Source organism: Kogia breviceps, chromosome 1 (genome assembly GCF_026419965.1).
Source record: "Kogia breviceps isolate mKogBre1 chromosome 1, mKogBre1 haplotype 1, whole genome shotgun sequence".
NCBI lineage: Eukaryota > Metazoa > Chordata > Mammalia > Artiodactyla > Physeteridae > Kogia > Kogia breviceps.
In genome coordinates this window covers 18,511,849-18,532,524 of record NC_081310.1, presented here as the reverse complement: position 1 = coordinate 18,532,524, position 20,676 = coordinate 18,511,849, and the positions used below count along the sequence as shown (strand labels likewise).

General features: G+C 40.9%; 1 protein-coding gene across 4 annotated transcripts in view; it reads right to left on the bottom strand.

The window, feature by feature from the left end:
• Window positions 1-20,676, bottom strand: part of MARK1 (microtubule affinity regulating kinase 1) — a 149,070-nt gene that overhangs the window by 3,537 nt on the left and 124,857 nt on the right. Inside the window, exons 10-17 of one of the 4 annotated variants that reach the window (XM_059039758.2) lie at window positions 19,795-19,894; window positions 18,657-18,769; window positions 15,928-16,081; window positions 15,428-15,621; window positions 11,492-11,592; window positions 10,033-10,194; window positions 8,800-9,051; window positions 2,671-2,715 (exon numbers count right to left, since the gene is read on the bottom strand). In XM_059039758.2, coding sequence (XP_058895741.1) covers window positions 2,671-2,715; window positions 8,800-9,051; window positions 10,033-10,194; window positions 11,492-11,592; window positions 15,428-15,621; window positions 15,928-16,081; window positions 18,657-18,769; window positions 19,795-19,894 — 1,121 coding nt within the window. Of the gene's footprint in view, window positions 1-2,670; window positions 2,716-8,799; window positions 9,055-10,032; window positions 10,195-11,491; window positions 11,593-15,427; window positions 15,622-15,927; window positions 16,082-18,656; window positions 18,770-19,794; window positions 19,895-20,676 lie in introns of all 4 variants that reach the window. The other 3 variants (XM_059039747.2, XM_059039791.2, XM_059039799.2) reach the window with 3 other exon arrangements.

Genomic DNA, 20,676 nt, shown 5'->3' with positions numbered 1-20,676 from the left:
ATAAATAATATAGTATCAGAACACCTACTTCAAATAATCACAGAAAGGTAAAATTCATAGATTACTTATATTCAGGAGATACTGTAATTAAATTTGTTGAGCAATTATCCAAAGATGTTATAATTTTAACTTGTTAATCTACCTCACTTACATGTGATTTAAAGAAAAAAATGATGTACGTTGAAAGTTTATATTCTACTATATAAATATTTTGTATCTGTTTATAGATTTTATATCACTATCATCATATAAAGTATATTCACGTATACATTTATATGTATCCATTTTCATGTATCCATTTACATATGCTTTCCTCCCCATTCCTACCTATCTAGGCTGACAAAGCTCTGCCAACTATGCAAGCTTGAGAAAAGCAGGAAAGGAGTTAAGTACAGAAAATAAATCTCCAAAGGATGGAGAGCATTTTTCTCAGTGGCTTCTCTGTTATTCTCTTTTGTGCTCACTGAATCTAAGCCATGGCATCACAGGCCTCTGGGCGTGCAGATCCGACCAGTATCATTCACTGGGACCACATGTACAATGCCGGCCATGGAATCAGCCTGCTAGGGTGGGGACGCACCCACGACATCGCTTGACTGGACGCTCACTTTAAAAACAGAACTGATGGCTAGGAAATGTAAATTACTTTCCTGAGGTCATAGAGCTAATGAGTTGGAAAGCGAAGACTAGAAATGAGATGTCTTATTCCAAGTATAGTTTTCCTTCCATTCCATCAAGGAAACCTGGCGACCTTAAGACAACGGGCGCATACAGGACGTTTTTCTACCTGTATCTCAAAGGCATCAGCACTGGTAGCGTTAACTGTAGAAAGTGCCCGGAAGTACTGACACCAGTAGTAACAACTAACATTTACTGAGTACTTACTAGGTACCAGGAACTGTTCTACGTGCCTAACGTGTAGTATCTACTCATTTAGCCCTCACAACAGCCCTAGGAGGCAGTCAGAATGAGGGGCACGGGCACGCAGAGTTAAAGTAACTTCCCTAAAGGTAGGTACACATTGAGGTAAGTGGTACGACACAGCCAACGCCCACGTGGTCTGCTCTCCACCATCGTGCCCAGCCATCCCTCCGAAAGGACAGAACCCCCACTGTCACTGTAAGAACCGATGCTCCTTACTGCTTCTTCATCTGTAAAATGGATACTTTTCACTTGGTTGTTATGAGGCTTAAAGGACCAGCCGGTACCTTATAGATAGTAGGTTATCAAATAAGTTGGCTCAAAGCAAAACAGACAAAAAAACCAAAAAGCAAAATTCAACAATGACCAAACAAGAGAGACATGTAGTCACATTAAAAAGATAAATGCATGGAGATTAACTGCGACATCAGCAGCGACTTGTGACCCTACACAGGATTAAATGTCTCAGAGGAAAATCGAGTAGAAAGACAGGATGAGATGCAAGAAGGGGGCTCGAGACTAAGCGACTAAGTGAGGGCGGAGTTGAAAACAAGAGTCCTGCATGTTTACTCAATAGGCAGGAGGAAATGAAAAATATCTGTCCTGCCTCTCTTTGGCTCCCTGCTATGGTGATTCAGGTACCTAACTCAAAAAAGAAATATTTCAACTACTATGACTAAACATATATACACCACAGTTTGTAAAATAAAAAGACTACATAGGAATGCTTGCTGAGGTCTTTCCATAGCTCATTGTATTTTATGTTTCAAATAATTTTAACAGGGAGAAATTAAACTGAGGCGTGTGTTTAGCTGGTCAAATAGAATGCCTGAATGAGGCTGGGCCTCTGTCCCACTGAGGAACTGCTTGCTAAGGTTCTGAGATTTATACCGGACCCCTGAATGCTGGTGCACACTCGAAATAATTGAATGCCCTCGTTTCTTAAACTTCCCACTTATAAATAGGAACACAAGTAATGACATGTCACTAATGCGGTCCCCAGACCAGCGGCATCAGTGCCCCTCCCTGATAATCACAAACCCTGGGGGTGGGGCTCGGCCACCTGCTTCCCCGAGCCCTCCGCCTCATCCTGAATGTGCTCAAGTTTGAGACCCACCTGCCAGAACGAATACACAACCAGTATTGAATGTCAAGTAACCCATAAAGTACGGCAGGGTGAGAGTTTTGAAATGTGGTCCACCCATGAAGAGTCCCCTAAAATATATTACTGATATCACATCTTCCTATGTATCGGGTAACCTCCATGTTCTGCATTATTTGACTGAGACTAATTTTTTTTTTTTTTTTTTTTTTTGCTGCGCCGCAAGGTATGCGGGGTCTTAGCTCCCCGACCAGGGATCGAACCCGTGTCCCCTGCAGTGGAAGTGCAGAGTCTTAACCACTGGACCGCCAGGGAAGTCCCAAGACTGATTTTATTTACATCATTTTAGTGAGAAAAGGATCAGTACATTTTAGTCTATTAATTCTTCTGCTGAGACATGTTTTTTAAAGGACAGAAAGGCTATAAAGCACACAATTCAAAATAATGTTTAGAAAACACAAACTTAAAGTTAATAAACTTAATAAATGCTAGGCAACATTAGGAAAACCCATACCAATATAAACTTTTAAATACACATACTATCTAGTTATTAGTTCTATCCATGTTTATCAAGTGCTGTAAGTATTTCAAAAGTACGTCTTCACACACAGGGACCTAACAGCGAAGTATTAATAGTGGCTCCTCACCTTGAAGTGTCGGCTCTGCCACTGGCTTCGCCTTCACTTGGATCCCTCAAAACAAAGTGAAGGTTGAGATTTAATGATAAAAGTGAAAAAAATACCAAGAAAACCTACATCTAAAATGATTTTAAAATAAACTTGTTGAGCAAACTTCTAGCACGACAGAATTCTATGACTAGTCAGTCTAATACCATTTCTTACGTTTTTCATCATAACCACACTTGACTACCATTTATTGAGCGTCTACTGGGTATCGTCATAGAGGAGATGCTAGGTGATGGTTTAGGATTTTTACGTGATCTTCCAATTCCCAGCCACGATTTTAAAGTCATAATTTACCTTTTGGTCTAGCTTAGTTCAATCTAAAGTCAAAACTATTTAATAATTATCGACAGCAAGATTTAACTTCATAATGGTTATTAAACATAATTTGAGTAGTCGCTCAATTTAGAAAAATATAAATGAATCTCGTAATTAGAAATAAAGCTCAACACATAAGTATTTCTAAAAATAAACACTAGTTTTTAAATATGCAAGTAACTTATTTCAGAAGCTATGCTAATGATTCATGCACATGATAAAATATTATAGCAAACCCAACAGCCTATCCAAGCAGGTGAGTCTAAAGACATGAATTAAAACTTAAACAGAAACATTGATCTTACCTGGACATCCACCTGTGAAGTAAAACCAGGAAAACTCCACTAATTGTTCTTTCGTTGAATGTAATTAGTATTTTTTAAGTCTGCCAAAATTTTAACTATTTGTCATTTTCAAAGGTAATTAAGTATCTAACGTAGCAGTATCAAGTTATAAACCAGTTTAAATAGATTAAGAGGAGGCTGGTGATAGCAAAATACTATTAAATAGCTGGAAAAGTCACCAACTTAAACCCTTAAGTCCACATTTTCTTAAATGTTTTAACCATTCCAGAAACATTTATATTATTTACATAAAATAAATTCAACACGAATAAAATCAGTGCCACCTTCCTCATTCCCCCAATTAAGAAAATCCAGCAGTACAATAAGCTCTAAAACGTCAACTCATGGTTAAAAATATGAATGTCTTATATGCTTCTCAGGGTCCCTAACTATAGGGCTTCCTTGACAAAAATACTATGTAAAAACCATTTTCCGATCTGAATTAAAAAGGATAATAAGAGGGATTCTCACATTCAAATGGGGTTTCTTAAGTTTCTATTTTTAATAACTAGCACTTTCATTGGGAAGTATAATAAAAGTTCAAAGCCATCTACACAAACCTATTTTTATTACAGCACACTGAAATAAGTGAAACATTTTTTGAGCAGGCTCAAAGTGAAATGTATAATATTTCGAGTTACATGTCGATGTACTGAGATATACTGAAGGGCAGTCCACCAGCTGGGCGAGAAAGATAATAATGCTGTTGATTCCTGCTGCTAAGATAAAATTCCTTTAGCAGGAAGGGACATACGTCTCAGTCTCACTGGACTTTTCTGTCCTATTTATACTCTGCCTTATGAATCACTGCTAGCAGACTGCTGCTGCCCAAGTGTAAGCATCAGGAATGAAACACCCGAGACCCTACTTCCCTTGCGGTAACTGTGGAAACAGCAACTGACTCGCCGCATCCTTTCCCATACCTTGTTCCTGCCTTCCTGGATACCACTAGGGACACTGGCTGGCAGAATTTCTGCTATTTGGCAATGGTTTCAAACGGTCCCGTTAAGTCAGCTCCAAGCAGCCATGGTGGGAGGCGTCTAGGGATACACAACACGCTGCCGGCTGTAACAGCATATGCGGTGAAGCATGGTTCGCCAATACTTAAAACTTAAAGGAAAGCCAAATATCTTATGTATAATCAGTTGAACGAATCAGGTTACTCCCTATGTAAGAACTATGGCTAAAAAATCATGAGGTTTCAAAAAAAAAAAAAAAATCCTAAGGTTTGATCCAATCTCCTGCTTGTACAGTAGGTATATAGCACTGATCCAAAGCAAATCGTTCTAAATGCTATTTGAAAGACTTTGGAGCTAGTACGTCTACATCCTCCCTCGACAGATTAGTCTGGTGTAAATCACTTTCCTGATTAGAAAGTTCTTTCTTAAAACCAGAAAACAGCTCTCTCATGGGGCCATTCTGGTGTCCAGCTTCCTACCGGCCAAGGAGAAGTACTAGCCGGTCTCTTCTTTGCGATAATGGTTTTCAAACACGTGAACGATTAACTCTGAACTATTCTTTATCCTTCTTTTCTTAAAGCTTAATAACCCGAGTTCCTTTACTTTTTTCCCCTATAAAATCCTACCTTCTTCATCTTTTAAAGCCTTCAGTGGCACGCTGCGGACTTAGCTGCTCCCCGAGTCTGGAGGCGTCTTGGCCCCCGCACTGTGCTCAGAGCCAGCCCTGCCCCCCCCACCCCAGCACCCCGGGGGCCGGTGCGGGTCCCACGGGGGCGTCAGCGTGCGGCCCCATTTCTTCAGGCTTTAGGCAGGGTGAAGTGAGGAAGGCAAAGGGAACAGAGAGGAGGGCCGGGCTTGAACCCAGGATGGGATTAAGAAGACGAGACCAGTGGGAAGGACGATAACCTGACAGCTGAACTGAGAAGGTTAAATAATAAGGCACTGAGAGGCTCTCCAGCTTATCTCCAAGCCTCCACCCCCCCCCCCCCCCCCCCCCGAAAGCTCAACGCGCCGCAGCCGCAAACGCAGAAAGATCAGCTGCCCGGCCCCGTCCGCCAGCTGCTAAAGGGCTCGGCGTGTTCACCCCCAGGGCGGAAACCCATGCTTCCTTGTCCTCCTGCATTAAGTTGTCAGGGGGGTGTCAGATGGCGTCATCCTGAACCACAAAATGCTACCCTTATGCACTGCCGCGAACGCAAACATACTTGCAAAGCCAAAGCTGTTCACAGGGTGACAAGTGGCCTCGGAGAAGAATTGAGCATTTTTTTCTCTTCTCTCACCAAATCCAGAATTAATTAAAATATGTTAAAAATCAAGACATTAAAAAAACCCTATCTAATTTCTGACAAAGAACAGCAAACAACCTCCGCCCTCCCTTCTTTCCCTACCACGTCCCGCCCCCCGCCGCCCACCAAAACCCTCTACTGGATGACACTGTTCCAAGTGCAATAAGGGCACGGTGGAACCTTAGAAACTTCCACGCGAGCTCCCCTCACAGGCTGGGTCTGAACACTCCTATTCCCTCAACCTTGTTCTCTCCTTCGGGACCTGCCCCCTCCAGAGCACTTATCAGGATGTATTACAAGCTTATTTGTTTACTTTTTAAACTGTCTTCCACACTGTTCGTCTGCTTGTTAGATGAATGTTTACTGAGTGCCAGAGTACGTGTCAGAGGAAGCACCCACCGCTCAGCAGAAGATGCAGCACAAAATAAAGCCAGCCAGCAAGCCCACCGCAAAGCCCTGCTCCCACGGAGCACATCTCCCCGGCCGGGACGGGCGACGAAGAACTACGTAAAGCAAACATACTATCTCAGGTCGTCCTAAGTGCTGCAGAGAAAAATAAAGCTGGAAAAGGGAGTGTTGGGAGGGAGAGGGGATGATCTTCCACGTGGGGTTGAGGAAGGCCTCGCCGAGGAAGCGACAGTCCCGCAAAGGGCCGCAGGAGGTGTAGAAGCCAGCCGCGCAGCTATCGGCGGAGTATGAAATCCTCAACAAGTGTGCCTGGTGGGCCCAAGGACAGTCAGGTGCCCTCTGGGGCTGGTGGGGAACCAGCAAGGGAAAGAGTGGGAGAAGATGAGGTCAGAGCAGGAACGGGCGGCCACACTATGGAGACGACTGGGAGGCTCTGAACTGTATTCTGAGTGAGATAAAAAGCAAGCTGAGGATTTTAAATCGAGGACTTACACTGTCGTGAACAGAACAGGAGGACAAGGGCAGGAGCTAGGGGACCTGTGAGGAGGTGGAAGGTCAACAGTGGTTTAGACGGTGAAGGCAGCGCTAGGAGTGCTGGAAGCAGCGAAATCCTGGAACTGCCGTGAAGGCAGAGCCAACACAGCCGCTCGTGGAACTGACAAGTGGTACGAAGAAAGGAGGAGCGAAGGACAATCCAGGCTCAGGGTCTGCGCGACCAGAAGGATGGGGTCGCCATCACCTACAGTGATGAAGGAGGCGGGGGGGGGGGGCAGTTTGGGGCAGAGGAGCGAGAGCTGCGTTCTGGACAGTTTCTGCTTGAGAGTCTATTACACACCCAGGCAGACAGGCAGAGCGACTGCTGGATGCGGGAGGCTGTCCTTCAGAGGAGCGGGCTGGGCTACAAGTCTAAGCTGGGATTGTTAACACACGATGTAGTTTCATGTCATGGGCCTGAATGAGATCACCAAGAGAGTGAGGATAACCAGAGAAGAGAAGGTGTCCAAAGACCGTGCCCTGGGGTAGGCTGGCATTTAGAGGTCAGGGGGAAGGGCAAAGAGACCTGAAAGAACCAGCAAAGGAGCCTGAGAAGGGATAGGGAGCCCCAGAGGGCGGAAGCCAAGTACGGAAAAGGTTTCGGCTTTGTGGAGTGTCGTGAGACCATCAGCGACTCGCAGGAACGGAGGGGCCGTATCAAGAGCAGCGGGTAGAGGGCCCGGCACGTAGTAGGTCTTCACATTTGCTGAATGCCTACACGGCAATCTTCTTGTCTGGTGTCCCTTACTACATTCCCTCTAGAATCTAAATTTTTATTGCAAAGTAAAGAGCAATATTTTGCACAATGCTTAATGTACAGTTAGTAATCAAGCATTAAACTCAAAACCTGTTTTTCTTCACCTTAAAATTAATTGTGGCTTAACCAGGAGAAAGTACCAGGTTTTAAAACTGGATTTATATTGTCAGCCAAATTCCAACTACTGATAACCTAACTACTACTCTGCTGACGGCCAGCCAGCACCCCTGTCCCGCTGTCCCGCTGACTCTGCGGGGGGGCTTTCAGGTCTTTCTCTGTCAATGTGTCATGGTAACTGCCCAAGTGGTACAAAATCTCAGACTGATACGGTTAGAAACAGCCGTCGCATGGGGTATATTTAAAGTAATAAATTCAGCTGTGTGATCTTGGGCAAACTCATCCATGAACAGAGTCTATAAACAGATCCAAGAAAAGGTGAGAGGCTAAGGACACTACTTCTCTTTTCCACACGCACTATCTGAAATCCTAGGAACACTAAAAACATTGAAAATGAAGTACTGAAGTACTATTTTTGCCGCAAGTATAAAACTTTCTTACCTATAACTTCTAATTTCCTCAAACAACTGCCTGGCACGGAGCCTGAGCTTCCCTCCCGAGTCAGGAACCCCACAGTGCCTTGCCTGCACTTTCCCTTCTGTTCACGTTCATCGTATATCGTGGCTGGGGGTGTCCAGTCTGACCCCTTTGGGGCTGTCCGAATCGTGAGGGCACAGGTGCTATCTCTTTATCTTTGAATCCTGCTCAGCACCTGGTACAGGGCTTGGTTCATACGGGACTTTCATGGGCTTTTAGTAGGACCTGATAGCACACCAAACTTACGTCAACCTGCACTGTGTTCAGCAACTTGTATAATCAATGTGTATTACCCACTTATGCTTAATTTTTAGAAAAGGGTACAATTTCATTGTTCTACTGGATTAGGTTACTACACTTGCATTCATTTTGTGTTTACTGTGTTCTGATATTAGGATTTTATGATGTTAAATTACATACGTAATCTGTGATTCCAATACGTGGGCTTTTTATAAGGAAGAATAAAAGGTAAACGATATATATATATATATATTATGTATATATATTATTAGTGAGCAATTGAAGAATATTCTTAAGAAATACTACTTGAAGGATAAAGGTAAAGTCATATTTAATTCCTTTTTCTAAATCAAGGTTTTCAAGTAGGGGATACTCTGTTCGAACACACATTTTCAACGTCAAGTTTTGCTCTTTCTGCTCTATCCTACAGTATTTTTAAATTCTCATTTTATTCTTTTGTTTTTCTTTCTTTTCCTTAAGGGAATAGACTTTATGTCTTCCTTGATCTTTTTCTTCCAACTTCTGTAAAAGAGCATGTCTAATGAAATGTCATACAACCATTTTGGAAAATCACTGTAGAGACGAAAGAAAACAACGAATCTTCTTTGTTAATTCCTAGAGGACAGAAAACACCACAATATGTTGGTACTGACCTGCGGACGAATTTGGACGTTATTTTGCTTATGATACCAGTTGACGTGCCCCTCCTGGCATGTGCAAATGCCCCCGTTTCATGCGAGGGGGAAGCGGGCGGCCCGTTGTAGGCAGCGCCGCGGCGCTCGCGGAGCTGCTCCCCGTGGAAGGTGCTGCGGCTGGAGCTGCCCCGGGGGAAGCGGGTCCGGTCAGGGGTGGCGGCGCTAATACTGTAAGCGGACGGGGAAGCAGCAGGCGCGCGCTGTGCTGTGCTGCTGGGACACATTGAGACGTAGCTCTCAGAATGGTGACAGAGAAAGGTCTCACTCATGCTACAAACCGGAAGAAAATTGCCATGGCTACTTTTATTCGGCCCTATTCTATTCTTTCCGTTACAGACGTGATGCATGGGTTGGCTGTAAGTACTGTTAGCGCCGGAGACGGATGACATTTCAGATTCAAACTAAATGCCTTTTATAAAAATTTAGTTACTAACGATTAAGAAATTACTGAAACGGGGACACACACACTCTTCAGTATCAGGAATGCCAGACAAGGGGCACTGCATGCAATTTTTTTTTTTTTTTTAACTATTCTCTTGAACCATTCAGCAATGTAGAACACAGATTTTACTGTTTATCAAAAAGCCTTTGAATTGAAGCCTCATTTCCTATTTATAATTTTGGCCTTAGTGATAGCAAATGCTACGGGACATCACCCACGTGATTAACAAATCTAACTATCAAACATTTCCCTGAATTTGAGAAATCTCAACATACAGAAATAGCAGAAAAATAGTTATTTAACTTTATAACTGAAAGGGCTCTTCATGATCATCTGTTTCGTCACTGACAGGAAAACTAAAAGTTCTTCTTGAGAACAAGTGACTGGCCAGAGCCGAGAAGATTAAGTAGGTCTCAACCCCCAGTCTCGTGGGTTTTTGTTTGTTTGTTTTTAAACCATAAAAACTCAATTTAACTGAATGATAAATTTGGCAACAACCCTTTACTCTACGGAGGGATTTAAAACAAACTCCTTGAAGACAATTCCTCCAGAAAATGATTTAAATTGTAAGCAACATTTCTGATAACTGCTAGGGGACGTAGTAAGTTTATGTCACAATTCAACTTCACCTCTGCCACAAACACTGAATCTTCAAAAAGTTCGTAATATGATGGCTATCTTGTATTTTTGTATGGTGTGACATTTCTTTAAACTCTTAACGACAAAGTGAGATGCAACCAGCATGTTACCCGGGTCTGTAAGCTTCAGAGCTGTCTTTAATGGTCGGCAGTGTAACTTTAATAGGATGACCAGAAGCGGACATGGATTTCTGGTGGCGGGGTCGCGCTGAGGGGACAGAAGCCACGGCGGAGCCTGCAGAAGATATGCTGCTCGCGGACATCTCCGTGAGGCTTTCAACGTAAGACAGTTGAGAAGACCGTGGAATGTAAAACAGAAGAAAAACTGCAGTTTACTAAAATTTAAGAACTTAGATTTTTAAAAGTCTAAATTGACTAATACCTTTCATGACTGAAACACTCAGAAATCAACATTAGTGGTATTATTACTGACTAACAACAATATTCTTGTCAAAAGTGTACAGGGTGAATTTACCACCACCTTCCATGGAAAAGATCTCACACACTCTTGTTCTATATATGTGAATCCGAAAAGTATGACATTATTTTTATGGATAAAATGATTATGATTAGAGAGAGTTTTCACTTTCCAGCAATCACAATTGGGTGTGACGTGTTGCTGTGGTTCACTGTCTGCTATTCAATAAGAATTCATCATTGTAGCAAAAATCCTATCTCTGGAAACATCATCAAAACACTTTTAGTTCATATCTTTAATCAATAGGTTAAACTGTTATAGACTAAAGGGGCTGCAGATTAGGATTTAGTACAGGAAAAAGAGTAAGTTAGAAATGAATTCCCAACAACCTTTCTAGCCTAAAGGATCTTAGGTCCAAGGAAGATTCATTTACCTCTCTACTATGCCTTATAATAACATTGACTTTAAATGCCTATTAACTGAGAGGAAACAAGTGTAAGAATGGTCTGTCAAGTCTGCTGAAATGACTAGGGATGGAGCTAAATGGAATTTTATTAGAAAAGACTCCCCCTGTCCTTTTGTAATATCCTGATGAGCAGTCCTTAACTCACGATGAAAAGAACTTAGATTTTTTAAATAATAAAATATGATTTATCATATTTAAAATAAAACACTTTGAGAACTGTATGCTTCTCAATGATCAGTTGAAATGGCCACAGTTTTTTAGAGGAAGGCAAACAAAGCCTTCACTATTTGGATATAATGCTGACTCGATGGGCGGGGGGTGGGAAGGAAGAAGGTCAGGAGGAAGGAGCAAGGGTATCAAAGAGTAAGATTCAGATAATGAAGATGAGATTAGGATGCTATGATAGGTTTTGCTATAGGGAATTATTTACTATCATATTTTATTCAGAAAAATCCCAGGTTAAGACATTTATCTCCTGTTTTCCCTAAATATTTTTCCATCGCTCCGTTCTGGTACAGATGAGGAGGTGCCTTAGTAAGAATGGTTGGTTGCAATCTAACTAGCTGTTTTGTGTTTCCTTTCCTCTTGACCCATTCAGCTACAGGAGTTTTACCCAGAGCACTAATGCAAAGCAAAGTAATGCAAAAAATGACAAAGGTAGCCCTGCCTGTCCCTGTGACAGTTACCTGCTGTCTTTTCCATTCTGCAATGCTGTGTATCGATCTGTGGTTCTTTCACAGACGTATGTATTCCTTCTTGCCATGCTACCTCCAGGATACACATTGTTCTTTAAGAAGGAAAAAAAAAAAAAACACATTAAAATATTCTAACTGTATTTGTGGAAAATCAGAGAAATGAATTTAAGCTGCAAATAACTGAAAAAAATCTGTGGTAGAATTTTAATTTATCAGAATCTTACATTAACAAGTTCCATCTCCCATCCCTCTCCCCCTTGTAGAAATAAAAGGCAAAGCATAGCAAGCATCGCACAGTTTTCTTAGCTTACTGTCCTACAGCAGTGGTGGACAGTTGTCTGGAAAAAGCTGGGTTTTATTCACGCCTCTGTAAGCCGGTGACAGGGAGAAGGCCAGGAGAGTGGCACGGGCAGCTTGAGGGGACTATGCACGAGAGACACCCCGACTATCATCACAAACAGGAAACCTGGGGCCCTGAAGGTGCAAGGCCACCTGGAAGCCTGTGGGTGAACCTTCCGCACCTGCCTGGGAAAACCCCACAGCCGCTGGTGATGTTAAGAGACCAAAGCTCCAGGGCCACCGGCAGGCCCAGCTGCGGACACCAACGCTGCGTGCGGTGCCACCCTGGGAATACTTCCTCTTTTCAGCTACACAGATATACAGTGGTTTTTTTTTTTTTTTAACTAATAAATCCCTAATTTTTGAACATCTAATTATTTCCTACTTTGCTCTTACAGACTACTGAGGAGATTTAACTGGAGATTAAAAATTTAGAGGAGAGGACTTCCCTGGTGGTGCAGTGGTTGAGAATCCACCTGCCAATGCAGGGGACACAGGTTCGAGCCCTGGTCTGGGAAGAACCCACATGCCGCAGAGCAACTGAGCCCATGTGCCACAACTACTGAGCCTGCGCTCTAGAGCCCGTGAGCCACAACTACTGAGCCCACGTGCCACAACTACTAAAGCCTGCATGCCTAGAGCCCGTGCTCCACAACAAGAGAAGCCACCGCAATGAGGGGCCCGCGCACCGCAACTAAGAGTAGCCCCCGCTCGCCGCAACTAGAGAAAGCCCGCGTGCAGCAACGAAGACCTAACACAGCCAAAAATGAATGAATGAATGAATTTATTTTAAAAAAATTTAGAGGAAAAATCCTGGAAATAATAACAGAAAATAGGGAAAAATCCTGGAAAAGTATAAAACCACCAAGATATTACTAGAAGTCTGTAAAATTACCCCATGGGCAACAAATGTAGCAATATAAGAATATTCACTTTTGATAATTTCACTGTTTTGGCTGAACTGTCACATGAGTAACCTAATTTTGAACAAATTCTTGTCAGATCATGCTACCATACATCCTTTACAGACCTCTAAAACGTTTCTGGCTGTCTTCAGTAGTAACACTACTTTCCTTCTCAAAGTGTGATGGGTGAACAGTTTCCCCTTCAATACTGTGCCTTCCAGGTCTCTGATCCTCACAAGCTGCCTCCCTGGCCTTGTCCCTTTGATGCGAATACTAAGTGGCTAAGAGAAGAATTTCTCTACCAGAATCTTTTGGCTTATGTTTAAAAAAAAAAAAAAAAGTAAGTGTGGCATAGTTAGTTTAAATTTAAACCAATGCCTTAGTTTTTATGCCTTTTAAAAATTAATAAATATGCTTTGAATACCCACTGTGTGCACGATCACTAATGATGCTGAGGAAGCTACCGTGTCGGTGTGTAACAGGAGAACATAAATATGGGGAAACAACAGTGAACAATGCAAGGCAGCATATGGCTATGAGCTAAATAACGTGGGCCAGCAATCAGGCCAACAAGATCACTTTGGAGTGTTCAGTCCTAGGAGGCTCCATCCAGGAGGCAGGACTCGAAATGATCTATAGAAATGGGATTTTCATAATGTGCAGGGGGAACTTTAAGCAAGAGCACTGCATAAAGACACGGGTGGAAACAGCTGAGAATACCCATGGGAAAAGATGACCAAGTTGAGTTGAATGACAGGTAATCTAGCGGCGTAGCAGGAAATAGGGGATGGAATTCTTTCTTTCTGTTATACGGGGTGATGACACTCTGGAAACTGTCCTCTAGTTGCTGTTTAGATAAGAGGAAATGATGACTTGTCTAAAAAACTACTTATAAAAAATGTATTAAATCTATTATAGCTAAATCATTTCCAAACAGACCAGCTGGAATGTAAGTGGCTATATCCCTTCATCCTTAAAGTGGTTATATACATCTGTTTCATAGACCAGAAGGTGATAATCAAATCACATATTTTTAAAAAAAATACGGTTTCCATTAACTGTGTAAGACAATGGGTATTGGGGAGTTTAACCCATTTACAATTAAGGTTATGCTGGGCTTTCTGGTACCTTATTTCATGTTTCTATTTAAAGTGTTTTTATGTTTTCTCTCTTCTTTCCTACTTTCCATAAGCTAAATCAATTCCTTTTCTTCTGTTGGTTTAAAAGTTATACATTTTATTTTTGTCCTTATATTTCTTGCCCTTAAGTTCCTGAATTCTACAGTCGTCCCTCAGTATCCGCTGGGGATTGGCTCCAGGACTCCCTGTGGATTCCCAGATCTATAGAGGCTCAAGTCCCTTATATAAAGTGGCTGAGTGTAGTTGGCCCTCCGTATCCACAGGTCCCGTGTCTTCAGGTTCAACCAAACACGCATGGACAGTGAGGGCTAACTGTACTGATTTCTTACACTTACCCCTATCTTCCCTTCCAAGGCATATGCTTTTTCCTTTTAATTTCTATCCCTATCCTCACTTCCTGGATATTATCCAGAATTTTGGTTCTGAATTTTCATTATTTTGTTTTCTTTTTTGTGTATGTTACCACATACATACTTTAATAAGTGAGCTGATTGCTTTCAATTCCCATATATTTTACAGCAAAACTCTAGATACCTTTCTCTTACTATAAGAGTACTTCCTCAAACAGTACCGTGTTTTCAAATGGGTCACTGTATCACAAGAGTTGAGGTTCTTTATTCATAAGAATATGCTTATTGTATCTTTATGTTTAAATGACAGTTTGGCTGGGCATAAACTTCTGTGTTCAATGTGCTTTTCTTTTGATACTTTAAAAAAATATATATTTTGTATCCATTTATCTTCCTGCCTCCATCTTACTGTTGAGAAATCAGATGTCAGTCTGCATCTTGCTCCTTTTAAGGTCACCTGCTGTCTCATTCTGGGACCTTTGAAGTTTTTCCTCTTTGCTTTTGGTATCCATATATCCCACTTTAATGAGCCCAGGAGTAGGTTTTCCCTCTTGCTTCTGTTTTCCCTTTTTAATATGAAGTTTTCCATCTTTTAAAATTATTATTTCTTCTTCAAATATTTCCTCCCTTTCATTTTGCCCCTTTTCCTTTCTATACTCCTATTTCCTAAATGTTACTAATTCTACTTCTATCCTTTGTATATCTTAGTTTTCTTTTATATTTTCTCTTTATTCTTTGCTGCTGTCTTATAGGGGGAACGTCTCAATCTATCTTCCAGCTCCCATTATATAATTTCTATAGTTTGCTGTTTTAAGTGGATAATGGGAGCTAACTCTATAAAGTAATTATTGTTGTAGTCTGCCTTCATTGAACAGTTTATTTGTAAACATAAAATTAAATGCACCAATATAATATACAATCAAGTAAATATTACAAACATGAAAACTGAGGCAGGAAAGTTTAATGTACTGTTTTGTGGTAAGGTTAAATGTTATTTTAAGAACTCTCATTTTTTTGTTCTTAAATTGCATTTATTAGAAGCTTGGCCCCCTTTGCACGTTCTTTCAATGTATGATTCACTTTAATCTTTTTAAACTTGAAAAGAAAAGATAAAATTTTTAAAAATCTTTAAACAAAAAAATTCTGACAACGAATAACTACAGCAGATTGCAATGCGCCAGAATATTTACTCACACTGGGAATAGTTGAAGACTTTTTCCTTTCTGGCCCTACAAGAGGGCTTGTAGTCATCTCACTTTTTGAACCAACTGTTGTGCTGCCAAGTTTACGAGCCACATCTTTGTCCCACTCCTCTTTCTGTTCACTTTCCACACTGTTAGCCTGAGGCCTTTTGGTATATGATACGGCAGGGGGAATGGATGGACCAGCTGTAATTTTTTAAAAAGCATAATTAGCTGAAAAGCAACTGACATATTTTCTTCTAACGAACAAAAACTCTGTATTAAAAATATTGTTATTTGCATACTTTACACTCTGAATGAAGATTAAACTGTTTGATTACAAAAATTAGGTCAGCCCCTGAAAACAGGATTATATTTATCATTCAATAATATAAACGTGTGATAACTGGGAATGATCCAAGAACAGAAACATGTGAACTGTATAATGCTTAACAAAAAATGCAAATTTGGGCAGACTCAGTCTGTCTTTCCACATATTTGACTTTCCCCCACCATGATCACTAAAGCGTCGTTGCTTCTGATTTGCTGAGATGCTCCGCTGGACCTTCAGGTGAGCAGGGGACTGCAGAGTGCTGTTGTTTAAGTCACTGTTGGGTCGTGACCTCTGACACAAGTTTCCACTGGATAATGATTCACCACCTTCAAACTATAAGAAGAAAGACCACCAGCGTTTTAAAATTTAAAAAAGTTCATAGAAACAATATGCACGCTTGATTTTTCTAATTTATTCCAAGTCGTACATGGAGTAATCAGAACTAAGAAAATTAAAAAGTTTGGATACAGAACTGCAAGCTGGCAAAGAGGAAGGGAGAGAACTGGATACAACATCGTTCCATAAGTACATGTCATCTTCTGTGATCTTGTACAAATGGCTTTGGGTCCTTCTGGGTCCAAATAATAGCTACCAATTATTGAATGGTTATTAAATACTAGCCGCCATGCTGAACTTTTTATATATGTTACTTTGTTTAATCATTACAACAAACCTATGATCTATTAACCTGCACTTTTTAGACGGAAAAACTGAGGTTAAGAGATTCAAGAGACATCTTTGGGATTCGAATTCAGGTATAGTTGAGATTCAAACTTAGGATGAAATCTGAAATTTTAACTTCATACACACACACACTTTTTTGTTTTGTTTTGCTTTCTCCACCACATTTACAGAACAGAATTTGGTTTATTGGCTCTGATCAAGAAATTGCATCTACTTAGAGCTAAGCATGGTGTACTGGGGATTGAAACACTTTCCCTCTCTCTGTAATAAAGAAGTATTTTGTTGACAGCAAACTTCTGACTGAATCACTGGCATTCTAATGGGAAATCTAAATTCATATGTAAAGTTGCTAATGATAAAGAGCAGAGAAATACTGAGGATGAAAATTTTAATAGATAACAGCTAACACAGAGCACACAGTAGTGTGCCAGGAGCTGTTCTGAGGACTTGAGAAGTATTCATTCCTTTAAACCCTCTCAGTGACCCTAAGAGATAGGTACTATTGTCATCCTCATTTTATAGATCAGGAAACTGAGGCACAGAGAAATTAAGTAAATTGCCTAAGTCACACAGCTAGTTAGTGGCTGTGCTGGGGCGGGGGAGGGGTGGGAATTCAAACCCAGTGACCCTGGCTCCAAAGTTCAGGCTCTTATTACTTATAGTAGCTTCATTCATTTATATTCAATGCAATTCAAACTTCATTTTAATTCATGCACAGGCTGGGTTGTATGCTTATAAAATTAGTGTTTCCTTTATACTTAAATTAATTGGAAAATTAAAGATCTCAGGAGTGAAATCTAAAATCTAGGTAGAGACAGTTCAAAGACTTTAGAGATAACCATTTGTACTATTTCCCACTTCTTAAAATTCTCTTGGCTTGGCTTCTTTGATGCCACTTCTCTAGCTATTAGCTTCTCTACTGAAGATCCCTCTCCTCCGCTATAGTAGTACCTACCTGGTAGGGTCATTGAGAGGATTAGATGAATTAATACATGTAAAGTCCTTAAAACAGTTCTTGGCACATTACTGTGTGGCCCTCTGATGATGAATCCCAAATCTATTCATGCTATTCAACTCATTCCCTTCAGATCCAGATCTTTATATCCAAATGTCTACTGACCAGCTCCAACCAACAGGAATCTCAAATTCAACCACCCGGAACTGAACAAACCTCCCATCTTCCCCCTAAAGTTCACTCTTTTCCTATCTTGGCAAATACATCTTACAAAACCAGTCACCTATGCTGGGAATCTGAGAGTCTCTTATCCTTCATTTCCAACAGGTTATCAAATACTGTTAATTCAACCTCTTACATGTCTTGGCCTGTTGTGGGTGCCTGTCCCCTTATGTCCCTGAGTATCCTGTACATCCCCCTAATCAAAGCACGTTCCACGCTGTACCACACCGTGGACCAATTCTCTCCCGTCTAGACTGATGGCTCCTTGACAGCAGAGACCTTCTAATCTTTCTATTCGAGTACTTAGCATAGTTTCTGGTACAGAGTAGGTTCAGTAAATGTCAGCTGAATGTACTGATTCACTAATAGTTACTATCTACTTATAAATAATTTCATCCTATTCTACAAAATGCCTCCCACAGATGTCTAATTTTCAACCAACTGTCAAAGCTCTGGGCTGTTCTTGACTCTCGATGTACACCTTTACATTTGCTGTCCCAAAGCATCATCAAAGGTTCAATCACAATTGGCAGAGAGTAACTTCCTTACTCTCTCTCCCTATTATAGACCTCGACTGGCCTTGAGAATTTCCAATTGAACGTATCAAAACACTTGACACTCTACAAGACAAAATATATCACCAAACAACCTTTTCCTGGGTTTCCACCTATACATTTTGTTTTTAATGCTGTCACCTCCTTTTGTTTCAGTTGCTGTCTTTTCTGCTCACCCAAAATAACTGTGTTACCTCTGGCAGGGCTGTTGCACTTGGGCTGCCAGAGCCATTCTCAAAGACGTGACTATGAACAGGGCCTCTCAGAGCTGCAAGGCACTATGCCTGCTCTTTCAAAACAGAATCTCTCAGTAGTCGGAAATAAGGTTAGTTCACAACTCAGCAGCTTGAATTTTGAATTCTGATAAATAAGGATTTAGGGTCTTTGTATTTTTGATACAACCTAAAATACATTTGCTAACATTATATCTATACTTAGCTGTGACTTAGCTTAAGAAATAATTCACATTAATCTGAAAAGGTGGAAAACTTACTTCAGGTGGTTTTCTACCTAGAAGAATATAAGTAGCCATGACTTCATCATACTTCTGATTTATTAAGGCATCATTTATCTCATCTCGTGCAAAACCCATGGTGACCATGATGTCTAGAAATAAAAAACAACAAAATTCAAATTTTCTGAAAATGGGTTTATTTTAGTAAAGAAACCAACAAAAATGGGCAAGTTTGCCCACATCAGATATGAAAACTAAATTTTGAAAATTTAAAGTATAAGTTTCATTATAAAACCTCTGGATTACTAATATACAGACACTGTGTAGTTACAGATACTGTACATCCCCAATTTTTCATGCAGAAATTATCTACATTGTGGGTTAATATATTCACAGGCTACTCCATTTCTCATTGCCCAGCACATCCTTGAGCTGAGTTCCTTTATCCAGCTAGAGGTAGTATCTGTCTCTCTGTGACATACACAGAACACCTTCTCTCTCTCTCAACACACCCTCAGCCACTCACGGAGTGGTCTCTCTCATCTCTTAACAATTTCTGCTTTACTCTTTGGAAGGCTTGAATCCCACAGTTCTTCTGATCGGATTCCTAACACCCGACAGTGCTCCTCCTCAGCCATTCTGCCTTCAAGCCAGACAGGAGATGACTCAACTGTGAGTTGCTGATGGCTCCGGGAATGAAGAGAGGGAACCGGTTGGGAGGAGAGCACTGACTGCGTGTGGGAGGATGGACCCTGCTGAGATAGTGGGAAACAAAGGGGGAGCCAAAGGGTTCCTCGCTCTAACTCAGGGCCTCTATGTTTTTGGTTAAAATACATGCTATGTTTTGCTGATATGTATCAGTCTGATCAGTGCTGATATTTAAATCAGTCATTCCCCCTGTTAGGAATTGCTGAAAGAAAAGAATGAGGTTTATCTACATTATCTCAATTTTTATATCACTGTTGCCAACAACTGGTTTAGATTATAATACATGGGAACAAAATAAGGAACTTGAATTTTGCAATGTTTAGTGTATATCTGGAGAAAGAAAAGATAAAGCAAGTATTATTCAAATAAAAATTGCTTCCCATTTACATTTTAGACACGATTTTGGTAGACTAAAGGACTCTCACTTTTAGCCTAGGGACCACCCCTCTCACAGTACTTAAATACTTACCTATTCTTTTTGTGTCATTGAAATCTGGTTCAGGCTCGGCATATGGCTTTAGTTCTTCTTCTTCATGACCAACATTCATCCATCGATCTTTCATTATTTGCTAGGAAATAAACTCTACATTATGTTTGGCCAATCAGAACATTCAACCACTTATATTAGCTCTTTTTTAGTAAATGTGAAATTTATTGGTTCAGTCAACAAGAATCGTGATGTTTTCATACTAAAGTTACTGTTTCTAGATTGATTAGCAGGTCAACAGGAGGTGTAAGATTTTGGGACGTACTTATATATCTTATGACAACTCTAACCGTCATCCCACACACTCACCAAATGAACTGATTCAAAATATACTGCCTGCTGTCTATGCTCCTCTAAAAGGAATATTTTCACATTTGAAAATTTTAACATGAAAACCTACTGATTTTAACCTCAGCTTCATTTTTACATTTAAGATTAATGAAGAGATTTTTTTTTTCCTGGTCTTCTACCAAATATATACCTGTAATTTTATTTATTTTATTTTATTTTATTTTTTTTTGTGGGCCTCTCACTGTTGTGGCCTCTCCCGTTGCGGAGCACAGGCTCCGGACGCGCAGGCCCAGCGGCCATGGCTCACGGGCCCAGCCGCTCCGCGGCACGTGGGATCCTCCCGGACCGGGGCACGAACCCGTGTCCCCTGCATCGGCAGGCGGACTCTCAACCACTGCGCCACCAGGGAAGCCCTACCTGTAATTTTAAAATCATCACTTACTAAAACATTAGGAAAGAAGAGATCATGGGAAATGCAAATCAGAGTTAGTAATGACAATATAGCTCAGAGAATACGGGAAGAGAGAACAATCAAGATTTAATCCTGGAATTAGGAATTAGTAAGAATCAGGG